At 43.5% G+C, this 16,494-nt stretch overlaps 1 protein-coding gene across 1 annotated transcript in view; it reads left to right on the forward strand.

The window, feature by feature from the left end:
• The window catches only part of lrp2b (low density lipoprotein receptor-related protein 2b), a 127,644-nt gene that overhangs the window by 41,889 nt on the left and 69,261 nt on the right, over positions 1 to 16,494 (forward strand). The window contains exons 37-45 of the mRNA XM_071391154.1: positions 1,212 to 1,425; positions 1,699 to 1,935; positions 2,108 to 2,299; positions 4,225 to 4,401; positions 4,846 to 5,141; positions 5,363 to 5,807; positions 9,168 to 9,333; positions 15,271 to 15,429; positions 15,867 to 16,156. Coding sequence (XP_071247255.1) covers positions 1,212 to 1,425; positions 1,699 to 1,935; positions 2,108 to 2,299; positions 4,225 to 4,401; positions 4,846 to 5,141; positions 5,363 to 5,807; positions 9,168 to 9,333; positions 15,271 to 15,429; positions 15,867 to 16,156 — 2,176 coding nt within the window. The remainder of the gene's footprint in view (positions 1 to 1,211; positions 1,426 to 1,698; positions 1,936 to 2,107; positions 2,300 to 4,224; positions 4,402 to 4,845; positions 5,142 to 5,362; positions 5,808 to 9,167; positions 9,334 to 15,270; positions 15,430 to 15,866; positions 16,157 to 16,494) is intronic.

Below are 16,494 nucleotides of genomic sequence, written 5' to 3' on the forward strand. Positions count from 1 at the left end.
TAGAGGCAGGTGTTTGACGTTTCCTCTGATTGAGAACCATATTAAGGTAGGCTGTTCTCACTGTTTGTTTGTGGGTGATTGTTCCTGTGTCTGTGTCTGTATGCTCCACACGGGACTGTTTCGTGTTTTCGTTCGTTTGTGTAGTCTGTACCTGTTCGTGCGTTCTTCGTGTATATGTAAGTTCTCAAGTTTAGGTCTAGTCTAGTCGTTTTGTTGTTTTGTATTTTCCAAGTGTTTTTTCGTGTTCGTCTTGTCGTTCATTATATATTCAATATTCATTATGTCTTCATTCAACGCTGCGTTTTGGTCCGACCCTTACTCCTTCTCCTCATCCGAGGAGGAGGGATTAGACAGCCGTTACAGCACCACCCTCTTGAGAGCCCTGCGGTTGCGGGCGGTGCAGTTACCTTAACAGGCGGTGATACAGCCCGACAGGATGCGCTCAATTGGGCATCTATGAAAGTTTGTTAGGGTCTTAGGGGCCAAGCCGAATTTCTACAGCCTCCTGAGGTTGAAGAGGCACTGCTGCGCCTTCTTCACCACACTGTCTGTGTGGGTGGACCATTTCAGATTGCCAGTGATGTATACGCTGTGGAACTTGAATCTTTCCACCTTCTCCACTGTGGTTCCGTCGATGTGGATAGGGGCGTGCTCCCTCTGCTGTTTCCTGAAGTCCACGATCAGCTCCTTCGTTTTGATGACTTTGAGGGGGAGGTTATTTTCCTGGCACCACTCCCCTCACATCCTTCCTGTAGGCTGTCTCGTCATTGTTGGTAATCAGGCCTACTACTGTTGTGTCGTCTGCAAACTTGAGGAGAATATATGCCATTTAGGAAACGCTAAAGCGACTTATGTGTGCATACATGTTATGTATTGGTGGTCCTGGGAATCGAACCCACTACCCTGTCGTTACAAACGCCATGTTCTACCAACTGAGCTACAAAGGACCACACGGACGGACGGACATACATACATGGGCGAACGCGCACAACCACTGTCGTATTAATTTCTCATTTAGTGCACACAACTTTATTGCATATCATATACTGATGTGTTGTTGTATGTGTCTGAAACACCACTAGCCCTAGTAATAATTACCCTAAGGGCACAAATAAGGTTGTACTGAATTGTATTGAATAGTGCTGCAACTGAAACATACAGTAACTCTAAATGTCCCTGACTCCCGTTACTCTCCCTTTCCCTGTGAACAGATTGAGTGTGGTACGATGGACGGGGTCAGCAGGGTGACCATAGTGAGCCAGCTGTCCCACCCCTGGGGCCTCACAGTGCACCAGAATTACCTCTACTACACCGACCTGGACTACGAGGTCATCGAGAGGGTGGACAAGGACACCGGGGCCAACATGGTGGTGCTGAGGAGTGGGATGACAGGAGTCCGAGCCCTCAAAGTCCACGCCCGAGACAGTGAGTGTGGCTACCTACAGCTAACCTTCTAGTCTTCATCCGCTAGTCTTTTTTCAACAGAGAGCGACAGTATGTAGAGTATGATACTGAACGTTTTACTGATCTGATATTTGGTACATTTGCCACCAAGTAGATTGTCAGCAGATTTAAAGGTCCTTGAATTTTCATGTAATCATGCAAGTTGGTGTCAGTGGGAGATTTTTGTGAACATAATGTGTTCCACACAGGCATTATATCTCAAGTTAATTTCTCACCCTTTATCTTCTTCCCCAGACTCGGCCGGCACAACCAACGCCTGCAGCACCAACAATGGGGCCTGTCCCCACCTGTGTTTGCCCAAGCCTGGGGGCCAGAAGACATGTGTCTGCACCACGGGCTTAGTGCCTTCCCAGGATGGCACCACCTGCGTGCAGTACGACTCCTACGCAGTGGTCTCCACCCCCAGACTTATCCGAGGCTTCCACATCAACAGCTCCGACCACTCGGAGGCCATGGTGCCTGTTGCTGGATGTACGTAACCCTAACTCTAACTCTAAAGTAACCAGACCTAAATATACCCTAAGTCTATGTCTGAAACAGATCTTGTCATGAATCCTCTTTCACAAATCTATACCCAACGTTGTTACTAACTTATACTGTAACTGAGTATCTCGATAAGCTAACATGTCTTTACCCACTGCAGACTCTTACTCTGTGATGGACAAGCTGGATCTCCACGTCGCCTCTAGGTACATCTACTGGATCGACAACAGCACTTCCAGCTCTTACAGAGGGATCTTCAGGGCCCAGACAGACGGTGGAAGCTTCACTCCCGTCGTCAACCAAGGCATCGGCCGAGGAGGCATACAAGGGATGGCTGTGGACTGGATCTCAGGTTAGGATCCATGATGTAAAGAGTGGAGAGACATACTCCAAGTTGTAAATAGTTCTGGTACAGATCCTCATCTATAAACCACATCCAGCAGGCAAAACTGGTTGAAATGACTTTATGCAATTGTTACCTGGAGGAAAATGGGGGTTGGTTTAGTATTTTTTTTATTTAGTCCAGGGGAGGGTCAAGTAATTTCGAATCGATTGAATGTTAGTATTTGTCAGGATTTTGGAATTTACGTATTGAATTCGACTCTGTAACTTTGACGTACAACCCAAAAGAACTGGGGCGTATTCATTACGATGGTTCTGTTGCAAAACCTTTCTTAAACGGAAGCGAACGAAACGGGTAGCGACCTACAAATAGAAACTTTTTGTTTTCGTTTGGTTATCAACATTAAACGGTTTCCGAAATGAATACACCCCTGGCTGGGAATTTGAAACAGCACTTTACTGTTAATTTTTATTGTTTATTTCACTTTTGTATATTATCTACCTCACTTGCTTTGGCAATGTTAACACATGTTTCCCATGCCAATAAAGCCCCTTGAATTGAATTGAATTGAGAGACTGCGCAGTGGTGTGATCAAAATACACCACATGAGTAGCCTGCTAATATACCTTTCAGGACCTTGTAAACTGTCGAGAATAGACCCATAACTGATCCAAATGATTGCATAATCAGGCCTAGGCTGTATGGCACTCCCTGTATATACCTCCATTCTTGTGAATTTTATTTTATTCCTCGTGTTACTATTTTACTCTGCATCGTTCGGGAAGGGTTCGCAAGCAAGAATTTCACGCTAAAGTCTACACCAGTTGTATTCGATGTGACAAAAATGTTATTTGGTTCACTCTAATCAGAGGGCTAATATCAATACTATGCATGCCAGTCTCTCTTGGCTAAAAGTAAAGGAGAGACTGATTGAATCACTTTTTGTTTTTAGAATTCTAGCCTCTCTCTTCCAGCTATTCCCGTGCGCAATAGGCTATAGGCTACGGACGCAAGCCTCTGCTATTCCTCTTCTCATGAAATCTCACAAAAAGCTATAGGCTACAAAAACTATAGGAGCTTTTTTTGCTGTTGCATTTTTTATATTAGGCACAATAGGCTTTTTGTGGAGAGAAGAAGGCTTTATTGCTACTTAAATGGTTGCACAGGACAGATAGACGGCGAGAAAGAAGATCCAAATGAATTTACATCCATTCGAAAAATGGAAATCACTTTCAAACCACATGAGCAACGAGGCAATCAATGACACGATGCAAAAGATGTGCAGGCTAAACCGCGTTTGTTGTTGAATTTCAACATTTGATTAACATTTTCATTAGGCTACATGTAGCCTACATTGAAGTATTATTTGCAGTTGTCATTATAACAATGAACACACTTTGAAGCACTGAATGGTCTGTGTTATCACCTTATTAATAGGCCTACAGCGTGCAGTAGGATGCGTTGATAGTTGATTGACAGGTGTAGGCTACTGTAGAATGTAAACTTTCTTCTAGTGTGGATGCTTGCCAACGTTTTATAGTTATGTATAATATGTCGTTAGATTTATCGTCCTTGGTGTGGACGGCCCTTAACCCTTAACGCTTAAATTGGTAAATGCCCCCTTCTAGCGGATAACATGAATATGGTATGAATACACCAGTGGTTCTCAACCACGGGTTGATTTGATAGAAAGCACGCCTGCAACATTGATAGCCTACTAAAAAGGGATTTAATATTCCCTGATATTTTGTTTTAATAATACTTTTTGGAGGGGGGTTACATGTTTAGTTTTTTTATGCTCGGGGAGGGTCAGGTAAAAATATTTGTCCTCAGGGGAAGGGCCATCCATTTTCATTTCAAAGAGTTCCAGGTATCCCTCAACATAAATGTTGTTCACTCCCTAAATGTTCTTTCTCCCATCCCCTCCCCCTTAGGCAACCTCTACTTCACCAACGCTATTGAGGCCCAGACCTACTTGGAGGTGACCCGCCTCGAAACCCCCTACCGCACGGTCCTCCTCAAGTCCACTGAGGACCGGCCCAGTGACCTTGCCGTCAGCCCCAAGCTCCGTTTTCTCTTCTGGGCCGACGGAGGCCAGAACCCCAAAATTGGTAGGTAGTCCAGAGGTTATAGAGGTTGACCAGTAACCGAAAGGTTGCCGTTTTAAGTCCCGGGCTGGCCGAGGACAACAGTGACCTAGGGTGGTCTAGCGGTCTAAGCGGCTGTCTCCGGCACACGTCTAAAGGGTCGGCATAGGTTTGAATCCGACCTATTGCCCTCTGAAACAACCTCTATCTTTCCCCACTCACCCTCTCTCTCTATCTGTTCAATAAAGTCAGAAAACACCTTACAATATACAAAATGAAAGGAAAAGTGGGAATTGAACTGGCTACTGGAGGGTTGCTTGTGTCATTACTACCACTACCGTTGTGCCCTTGAGCAAGGCCCTTAACCCCCAAAATAGCTTTCCATCCAGTGGTGCTGCATCCTAAACCTGTGCCTAAACCCTGTGCCTTTCAATGTGTGTGTAACAAATGTATTATTTTCTATTCTAGAACGTGCCCAGCTAGATGGTGCCAACCGTACCGTGTTAGCCTCCGAGAGCCTGGCATCGCCACGCGGCCTCACTGTCGACTACACCAACGATTTCCTGTACTGGACAGACGATGTGCTGGATATGATTTCGCGCATGGCGCCCGATGGGACACAGAGGGAGATTGTCCGTTATGGGAGTCGATACCCGGCTCCGTACGGATTGTCGATATTTGGGAATTCTATGTTGTGGGTGGATAGAAAGCTCGGGAAGCTTTTCCAGGCCAGCAAGGATCCAGCGAATACGACCCAGCCAGAGGTGATTATGAAGTAGCTTTAGTTTGCCTAGTGTCTCTTTCACTTTTTTGAAAAACTTCTTATCAAAGTAACATAACAAAATAATTCTAATTAATGTACGCAACAATGTATGCAACGGGTAAACCCACAACATACAACTCCTAGATATTGATACAACAAGCTGCACAAAATAGTGTCTTTCACATTCAAAGACTGAAAAAACAACGTCACTGTCATCACCAGGTGATCCGCGACGGCATTGACGGGCTCACGGACGTGGTGGTCTTCAACTCCCACGTGCAGCCCACCGCTGCCAACCTGGTGGGCTTCAACCCGTGCCAGGAGGACAATGGGCGCTGCCAGCAGCTCTGCTTCGCCCTGCCCGAGCAGGAGAAACCCACTTGCGCCTGCGCCCACGGTTCGCTCCTCAACAATGGAGTGTCGTGCGGCTACGGTCTGGACGAGTTCCTGGTATTCACCACGGACTACACCATGAATAGTTTACGTTTAGACCCCTCCGATCACACTAGCCCCTACCCTACTATCAACCTGGGCTATAATGTGGTGGCGCTGGATTTCGACTTTGCAGACAAGAGGATATTTTTTACTCAGTACATGGGGATAGGCCGAAGCAGGATAGGCTATGTCATCACCACGGTTACCGGTGCACCTGTCATCATAGCCGACAGTAAGTGTTGTGAATCCGAGGGTTGGGGAAGACAATGTATAGTGTGGTTTTCCAGTTTTTGTAATGATTGTGAAAATTATGAAAATTATGATAATGCCCTTTTTGTGGAAGAGTTTGAAAAAAATGCCTGGAATTTCAGCCTGCTCAGATTGTGACATCACAACCGGATCTGATTATTCTGATCAATGACCAGTCATCCTTTATTTACATATGTATCCTCCTACTTTTAAGGGTAAAAGCTAGGCTGTAGAGTCTAGACCAGTGGTCGATCTCCAAGGCATTCCTAGTCAATCACCAAACATTTATGTTAAAACCAAACGATAAAGCCTTGTCTTCCTATTTGCGTTCCTATTTTATTTTTATTTTTTCACGCACTTGCCGATAGATGCACTTGATTCAGCAACTATCGCACCGGGAAGGCAAAGTATTCCCACTTTGAACCATTTCATGTGTCTGAAGGTAGAACTCCGCCTACCCGGCAGGCCAAGAGAACAAATCAAGTGCGCCTATAGGTTTACTGCTGGCCAATCAGAAAGCTCAGATCACCGTGTCTGCACAGTTTCCTCGAGCCATAGACTGTAAAAAGAAACCTTGAACGCACAGCAAAGTTGATACTGTGAGATTTCGGAACATTTAAAACCATGACTAGAGAGAGACAAGGAATACAGCAAAGAGCTGCTGTTTTTATGAGTAACTTCATGTTTATGTTGTTATTCAGCACTGTCAACACTTTGCTCAATATTGTATAAGCCATAAAATGTGCGTTCTCCCTACTTCCATTTACGCTACAACCAGCACTGCAGCTGCAATGAATGAGTATTTCGAAGTGTTTCGATAAGCTTGCATTGTTATTATTAGTGTCTGTCTTTTTTAATATCGAGGAATATTTCACTTTCTCTGGTCATAGAAGTGACAACATGAATTGGTGCATTAGGCAGAAATAATGCAGTGTGACTTGACTTTCGCCATCAGCTGGAAGACTGTCCCCTTTTCTCTGTGGAGGGAGGGAGAGCAAAGGGACGGTGAGTCAGGTGAGAGGCAGCCTCACCATTGCTCCCTCCCCTCAGACTATCTATCCAGGCCATCGGTCTATTAAAAAAAAGTGAATTATTATGCCCCCTCAGGTGTGCCTCACAAGTAATACTACAAATTGTCTATTACCAGTGTGATCATATACCATTTAAAAAATATATAATTTCAAAATTGTCTGAGAAGAACAACATTGGCAGGGCAATTCAAGCATAGCAATATGCAGTGATAATATATTTGGCCTATTTCCTACTGCACAAACCTCATTGATACATAACTGTTTTTAATTGGTGAATGTAGCATAGGCTTAATACGTTTTTTAAGTCATGATCTCAGCTTCAGTTTTGACTCAGAAAGTGATCTTGACTCAGAAAAGGTTGGTGACCGGTGACCGGTGACCACTGGTCTAGACGCTCCTATCCGAGAATCAGGGCTGTGTATGTAAATATATTGAAATGTGTATCGACACGCCCATGCGATTAGACTGGCAAAAGGAGGCTCAGGGAAATAAATGATAACAAATATATTTGGAATTATTTTTATGAAATAAACACACACAGTGATTTATTAGATATACTGTGATTTGAACATAAAATAATTTTAAAAAGGGGGCCTTTAAGACCCAGTACAATCAAAATTAAGTTTTTCCTAATTTTGATGAAATTAACACTGTAAAAGTGTGAAATAATTTTATCATTGTTATTTCCTGATATTTGCTGGTTGGAAGTACAATCTACACTGAACAAAAAAAAAATATATGACATGCAAATAAATTAGGCCTTAATCTATGCATTTCATATGACTGGGAATACAGGTATGCATGTGTTGGTCAAAGATACCTGGTAGGGGAGTGGATAAGGGTCTGGATCAGGGGGCGTGGATCAGGTAGGGGCGTGGATCAGATAGGGGTGTGGATCAGAAAACCAGTCAGTATCTGGTGGGATCCAGAGCATCCCAAACTGCTCAATGGGTGACATGTCTGGTAAGTATGCAGGCCGTGGAAGAATTGGGCCATTTTCAGCTATCAGGAATTGTGTACAGATCCTTGCGACATGGGGCCATGCATTATCATGCTGAAACATGAGGTGATGGTGGCGGATGAATGGCACGACATTTGGCCTCAGGATCTCGTCACTGTATCTCTGCATTAAAATTTCCATCGATAAAATGCAATTGTGTTCATTGTCCGTAGCTTATGCCTGCCCATACATTAACCCCACTGCCACCATGGGGCACACTGTTCACAACGTTGACATTAGCAAACTGCTCACCCACACGACGCCATACACGTGGTTACATGTGGCTTGTGGTTGTGAGGCCGGTTAGACGTACTGCCAAATTCTCTAAAACAACGATGGAGACGGAGAGAAATGAACACTAAATTCTCTGGCAACAGTACATTCCTGCAGTCAGCATGCCAATTGCACGCTCACTCAAAACTTGAGACATCTGTGGCATTGTGTTGTGTGACACATTTTAGAGTGGTCTTTTAGTGTCCCCAGAACAAGGTACAGCTGTGTATTTTTTTGTTTGTTTTTGAAATAAGATTTTTGTGCTTATGGAACATTTTGGGGATATTTTATTTCAGCTCATGAACATGGGACCAACACTACATGTTTTGTTTATATTTTTGTTCAGTGTACATAGGACCTTCTAACTAGCAAGTTTTGCATGGGTGGAGTTTTGGCTTGCCTGGTGACATCACCAGATGGTAAATTAATTAAAAACTATATTTTGGTATTTGTTTCATTAGTCCATTGTTGATATAGTCTAAAAAAAATTATGCATGTCAGCAATCAAGTTTTCAAGATATATAACTTTCAAAATACAGAAATACAGCCAGTATGATGCATTTTGCATAATGAAAGAAATGCCTAAATCTGTTTTTGTTTTCCTTTAATAGACCAATAATAAAGAGTTCCAAAGCTCTCTGCCAATAACAGATACTATTCAGTTTCCCCTTTCCTACTTCCAGACAGTCTTTGCAAAATTCTGGCTTGAGAAATTGTTTTTTGCAAAAAATCTATTTTGACCATGGAAAACTATTACAGTAAGGTACTTAATTGCTACCCAGAAATGATTTGATGTTGATACAAAAATGGCTGCATTGGGCCTTTAATGTCTTGTTGCAGTATTGAGTGTAGCTGTTAACATCTATAAGTTGCAGTATTTGTTACCTTGGTGACTTAGGTTGTCTCCATCCTCACCTTTATCTTTTCCCACTCTGACTCTTTTCTCTCTCTCTCTCTCTCTTTCTCTCCCCTCTTTCTTTTAAATCTTTTCTCTCTCTCTCTCTCTCTCTCTCTCTCTCTCTCTCTCTCTCTCTCTCAGATTTAAATTATCCACAGGGGCTGGCCTATGACTGGGTTCACAAGCGCCTTTACTTCACCGACTACTACAACAGAAGTGTCCAGGCCATGGGGGTGGACGGGCAGAACCGTTCCTTGATAGCCCATGCCAACCGCCCTCTTGGCATCATTGTGGATCCCTGCTATGGGTAAAACCAACTGAGATGTTTGCATACATTGATCGCTCATTTTACAAATCCCATCCAGGTTTTCCACAAATTGGTCCTTCGAGCAAGATAGGAACAATTGTCTTGGAACACTAATATCAATTATTTTGATTACTGCTGATGATATCTGGAAATATGCATGTACACCCTGGCCCATCTACTGTTGCTAGCCCCAATTCTGACTTCTGCTCTGATATCTGCTTCACCGATTTCTGCTCTCGTAAAAGCCTGTGTTTTCTGCATGTTAACACTAGAAGCTAATTACCTAAAATGGATCAATTGAAAGTGTGGGTTCACAGCTCCAATCCAGATGTGTTGGTCATTATTGAGATGTGGTTAAGGAAGAGTGTTTTGAACACTGATGTTAACCTTTCTGGTTATAATCTTTTTTGGCAAGACAGATCTTCCAAAGGTGGTGGAGTGGCAATCTTTACCAAGGAACACCTTCAGTGCTCGGTTGGCTCGGTTGGCTCCACCAAGTCTGTGGTTTTAAGCATTAAACTTCCAAATAACTCTTTGACTGTTGCCGGGTGTTATCGTCCTTCATCAGCACCGGCCTGTACCCTACCTGCCCTGAGCTCTCTCCTGGCCCCTTACCTTAAGTCTGAATTTGTCCTGCTAGTTGACTTAAACTGGGACATGCTTAAACCACCTGACCAAGTCCTAAAGCAATGGGACTCCCTAAATCTTTCTCAGATTATTACCAATCCCACATCGTATGACTCCAAACACCCAGAAAAGGCTACTCTCCTGAGAAGTATCAATCTGGTGTTTTCTGTAACGACCTTAGTGATCACTGTTTTACAGACTGTGTTTGTAATGGCTGCTCAGTGAAACGACCTCTCCTGATTTCAGAGATGGTCGCCTCGCTTCACGTTCTTAAACCTGTTAGGGCTGCAAGCCCGAGGTCGGTACACTTATGACAACATCCAGCTCAATTGCAGGGCGCGAAATTCAAAATCTATTTTTTTTTTAAATATTTAACTTTCACACATTAACAAGTCCAATACAGCATTTGAAAGATAAACATCTTGTGAATCCAGCCAACGTGTCCGATTTTTAAAATGTTTTACAGCGAAAACACCACGTATATTTATGTTAGTTCACCACCAAATACAAAAGAGGACAGACATTTTTCACAGCACAGGTAGCATGCACAAAGCCAACCTAACTAACCAAGATCCAACCAAACAAACCTAGAAACAACTTCATCAGATGACAGTCCTATAACATGTTACACAATAAATCTATGTTTTGTTCGAAAAATGTGCATATTTGAGCTATAAATCAGTTTTACATTGATGCTACCATCATAGCTACAGTCAGAAATAGCACGGGAGTAGCCAGAGTAAATACAGACACCAACGTCAACTACCTAATTACTCATCATAAAACATTTCAGAAAAATATATGGTGTATAGCAAATGAAAGACAAAGATCTTGTGAATACAGCCAATATTTCCGATTTTTTTAAGTGTTTTACAGCGAAAACACAATATATCGTTATATTAGCTTACTGCAATAGCTAACACACAACAGCATTGATTCCAAGTAATCGGTAGCGATAGCACAGTTCGACAGATATATGAAATAGCATCCCAAATTGGGTCCTTATCTTTGTTGATCTTCCATCAGAATGTTGTACAAGGGGTCCTTTGTCCAGAACCGTCTTTGTTTGGATCCAGAACGAACTATTTCCCTCTTGAATTAGCAAGCACACTGGCCGTGCGGCGCTAACCTCTCCTTCTTGAACAAATTCTTCCAACGCATCACGTCTAAAGTCCCGAATAAATTTCAATAATATAATTAAACTATATTGAAAAAACATACTTTAGGATGATATTGTGACATGTATCAAATAAAATCTAAGCCGGAGATCATATTCACCTATAACGACGGTTTTCCAGGAGGCGATTCCAGGTCCAACTTCGCGCCTTCGAAAAAAAAATAATGGCGGACCTCTCATTCCAAGAGGATGTATTCAATCCCAGAACAAGATAATCAAGTCATTTCTGCTCTCACTTCCGCTTGACACCCAGGGGAAGGTGTATGACGTGTTTCTATAGTCCCAAGTGACATGCCCTTTTATAGACAAGCTCTTGAAAAAAGACCTCGCTTTTGGAAATCTCACTTCCGGATAGGAAATGGGCTGCAGAAAGAGTTCTGGTTCACTTAGAGAAATAATTCAAACGGTTTTAGAAACTAGAGAGTGTTTTCTATCCAATAGTAATAATAATATGCATATTGTACGAGCAAGAATTGAGTACGAGGCCGTTTGAAATGGCCACCTCTTTCCAGGTTACTCAATGCTGCCCCTTCAGCCATAACAGGTTAAGAAACTATGCAGTATTTAGTTTTTTTTTGTATTATTTCTTATACAGTTAGCCCAGGAAATCTTAAGTCTTATTACATACAGTTGGGACGAACTATTGGATATAAGAGCAACATCAACTTACCAACATTACGACCAGGAATACAACTTTCACGAAGCGGATCCTCTGTTTGGACCACCACTCAGGACAATGGATCGGATCCCAGTAGGCGACCCAAAACAACGGCGGCGCAGACGGAGCGGTCTTCTGGTCAGGATCCGTAGACAGGCACATCGCTCACCGCTCCCGAGTATACTACTCGCCAATGTCCAGTCGCTTGACAAGGTAGACGAAATTCGAGCAAGGGTTGCTTTCCAGAGAGACATCAGAGATTGTAATATTCTCTGTTTCACAGAAACATGGCTCACTCGGGATGCGTTATCAGAGTCGGTACAGCCACCCGGTTTCTTCACGCATCGCGCCGACAGAAACAAACATCTCTCTGGTAAGAAGAAGGGCGGGGGTGTATGCCTTATGATTAACGAGTCGTGGTGTGATCATAACATCATACAGGAACTGAAGTCCTTTTGTTCACCTGACCTAGAATTCCTTACAATCAAATACTGACCCCATAATCTACCAAGAGAATTCTCTTCAATTATAATCACAGCCGTGTATATCCCCCCCAAGCAGACACCTCGAGGCCCTGAAAGAACTTCATTGGACTCTATGTAAACTGGAAACCCCATATCCTGAGGCTGCATTTATTGTAGCTGGGGATTTTAACACAGGTAATCTGAAAACAAGGCTCCCTAAATTTTATCAGCATATCAAATGCGCGACCCAGGCTGGCAGCATTCTGGATCATTGCTACTCTAACTTCCGCGACGCATACAAAGCCCTCTCTTGCCCTCCTTTCGGCAAATCTGACAACAACTCCATTTTGTTGCTCCCAGCCTATAGACGGAAACTAAAACAGGAAACGCCCGTGCTCAGGTCTGTTCAACGCTGGTCCGACCAATCTGATTCCACGCTTCAAGATTGCTTCGATCACGTGGACTGGGATATGTTTCGGATAGCCTCAGACAACAACATTGCTGTATACGCTGATTCGGTGAGCGAGTTTATTAGCAAGTGCATCAGTGATGTTGTACCCACGGTGACTATTAAAACCTTCCCAAACCAGAAACTGTGGATTTATGGCAGCATTCGCACAAAACTGAAAGCGCGAACCACTGCTTTTAATCATGGCAAGGCCGAATACAAACAGTGTAGCTATTCCCTCCGCAAGGCAATCAAACAAGCTAGGAGTCAGTATAGAGACAAAGTAGAGTCGCAATTCAACGGCTCAGACACGAGATGTATGTGGCAGGGTCTACAGTCAATCATGGATTACAAAAAGAAAACCAGCCCCGTCGCGGACACCGACGTCTTGCTCCCGGATAAACTAAAGAACTTCTTTGCTCGCTTTGAGGACAATACAGTGCCACTGACACGGCCCGCTACCAAAACCTGCGGGCTCTCCTTCACTGCAGTCAACGTGAGTAAAACATTTAAACGTGTTAACTCTCGCAAGGCTGCCGGCCCAGACAGCATCCCTAGCCGCGTTCTCAGAGTATTCGCAGACCAGCTGGCTGGTGTGTTTATGGACATATTCAATCAATCCCTATCCTAGTCTGCTGTTCCCACATGCTTCAAGAGGGCCACCATTGTTCCTGTTCCCAAGAAAGCTAAGGTACCTGAGCTAAATGACTATCGCTCCATAGCACTCACTTCCATCATCGTGAAGTGCTTTGAGAGACTAGTCAAGGATCATATTACCTCCACCCTACCTGACACCCTAGAGCCACTCCAATTTGCTTACCGCCCCAATAGATCCACAGATGACGCAATCGCAATCACACTGCACACTGCCCTAACCCATCTGGACAAGAGGAACACCTATGTAAGAATGCTGTTCATCGATTACAGCTCAGCATTTAACACCATAGTACCCTCCAAACTCATCATTAAGATCGAGACCCTGGGTCTCGACCCCACCGTGTGCAACTGGGTCCAGGACTTTCTGACGGGCCGCCCCAGGTGGTGAGGGTAGGAAACAACATCTCCACCCCGCTGATCCTCAACACTGGGGACCCACAAGGGTGCGTTCTCAGCCCTCTCCTGTACTCCCTGTTCACCCATGACTGCGTGGCCATGCACGCCTCCAACTAAATCATCAAGTTTGTAGATGACACTACAGCTTGATTACCAACAACGACGAAACGGCCTACAGGGAGGAGGTGAGGACCCTCGGAGTGTGGTGCCAGGAAAATAACCTCTCACTCTACATCAACAAAACAAAGGAGATGATCGTGGACTTCAGGTAACAGCAGAGGGAGCACCCCCCTATCCACATCAATGGGACAGTAGTGGAGAAGGTGGAAAGTTTTAAGTTCCTCAGCGTACACGTCACGGACAAACTGAAATGGTCCACCCACACAGACAGCGTGGTGAAGAAGGCGCAACAGCCAAAAAATTGGCTGTAATAAATGTATCACCAGTCACTTTAAACAATGTCACTTTATATAATGTTTACATACCCTACATTACTCATCTCATATGTATATACTGCACTCTATACCATCTACTGTATCTTGCCTATGCCGTTCGGCCATCGCTCATCCATATATTTATATGTACATATTCTTATTCATTCCTTTACACTTGTGTGTATAAGGTAGTTGTTGTGAAATTGTTAGATATTACTGCACGGTCGGAACTAGAAGCATAAGCATTTTGCTACACTCGCATTAACATCTGCTAACCATGTGTATGTGACCAATAAAATTTGATTTTATTAGCTATTTAGCAGCCTTGTCTAGCAGTCTTATGGATTGGGGGTAGAAGCTGTTCAGGGTCCTGTTGGTTCCAGACTTGGTTTACCGTTACCGCTTGCCGTGTGGTCGCAGTGAGAACAGTCGATGGGTGGCTGGAGTGTTTTGGGGGCCTTCCACTGTGATGTACTGGGCATTACTCACCGCCCTCTGTAGCGCCTTGCGGTCGGCAGTGGTGGAAAAAGTACCCAATTTTCCTACTTGAGTAAAAGTAAAGACACCTTAAAGAAAACGACTCAAGTAAAAGTCAGCCAGTAAAATACTACTTGAGTTAAAGTCTAAAAGTATTAGGTTTTAAATGTACTTAAGTATCAAAAGTAAAAGTATAAATCATTTTAAATGTCTTATATTAAGCAAACCAGACGACACGATGTTCTTGTTTTTTTTATTTACGGATAGCCAGGGTCAACACAATTTACAAACTAAGCATTTGTTTTTAGTGAGTCTACCAGATCAGAGGCAATAGGGATGACCAGGGATGTTCTCTTGATAAGTGAGTCAATTAGACAATTTCCCTGTCCTGCTAAGCATTCAAAATGTAACGAGTACTTTTGGGTGTCAGGGAAAATGTATTGGAGTAAAAAGCACATTTATTTTCTTTAGGAATGTAGGTGGAGTAAAAGTTGTCAAAAATATAAATAGTAAATTCATGTACAGATACCCCTTCATAGGGGCCTTGGCTAAGCTAAGATGCTAGGATAACATTTCTCTCTTACTCTTTCTCTCTGTAGTTACCTATACTGGACTGACTGGGGGAGCCCTGCTAAGATAGAGAGAGCTACTCTGGGTGGAAACTTCCGGGTGCCCATCATCAGCACCAGTCTGTCCCAGCCCAACGGACTTTCCATAGACTACGAGGAAAGGATGCTCTACTGGGCCGACGCTTCCCTGTAAGATCACGATCATTTGTAACATTCTGTAATATTTCAGCTGTTTGTTTTGTGTTATAATGTACAGTACTAAACATTTTTGTACCATAGTTTGAATGAATCTCAAAGAAAGAAAGTAACTCATAGGTAATTACCATTTGACCGTGCCATTTCTTAGAATGTACCTGGTCGCTTAGTTGGAAATGAGGTGGAATCAATAAGTCCAAATCATGTGGCATTTGTGATTTTTTTTACCCAGGAAAGTGTTGAACAATTCTCCACTTCCTTAAATATTTAAAAGCAGTAGGCTACACTGTTTTCCAATGCACCCATTTCTCATGATCTCTTAGCATTCTAACTCTCCATTCATCCTTCCATCTATGCATCCATCCACCGACTCACCCACCAACCAATCCATTAATTTTCTCCATCTCCACTCCATTCCCTCTCAACATTAGAGATAAGATTGAGCGTTCCACCCTGACCGGGGAGAGCCGCCAGGTGATCATGAGTGGGGTCCAGTACCCCTACGCTTTGACCGTGTTCCAGCAGGACATATACTGGACTGACTGGACCACGCAAGCGGTCTACCGTGCCGGGAAGGACGACGGGTCAGGGTTCACGGTCCTGGTCCAGGAACTACAGTACAGGCCCAACGATATCCACGTGTACGCCGGGTCCAAGCAGGAGGCTTGCTCAAGCCCCTGTCAGCAGTTTAACGGAGGGTGTAGTCACGTCTGCGTGCCAGGTCAGGAGTTTGAATAACAAAACATTTGTTTTCAGTGTCTTGGAGTTCTTATAGGGCTTGAGATCCACACGCTAAACTCACATTTCTCATCTCTCATTGACATCAATTAATGATTCAGGTGAAAGTCTGAGAACAACAATACCCACTGGGCACACCGCATTATTTCAACATGTATAATTTCGTAACACAGTATTTGGTTGAGACGTTGATCATTGAGATTACAACCTATATTCATCCACTCAAAAAGACAGCCAAAAGTTATTTCAATTTCCAATCACTATGCTTTCAACCATCTAAAAGCACAACCACATTTTTACGGAAAAACAATGTCTGATTTT

This window comes from Salvelinus alpinus, chromosome 3 (assembly GCF_045679555.1).
Source record: "Salvelinus alpinus chromosome 3, SLU_Salpinus.1, whole genome shotgun sequence".
NCBI classification, from domain to species: Eukaryota; Metazoa; Chordata; class Actinopteri; order Salmoniformes; family Salmonidae; genus Salvelinus; species Salvelinus alpinus.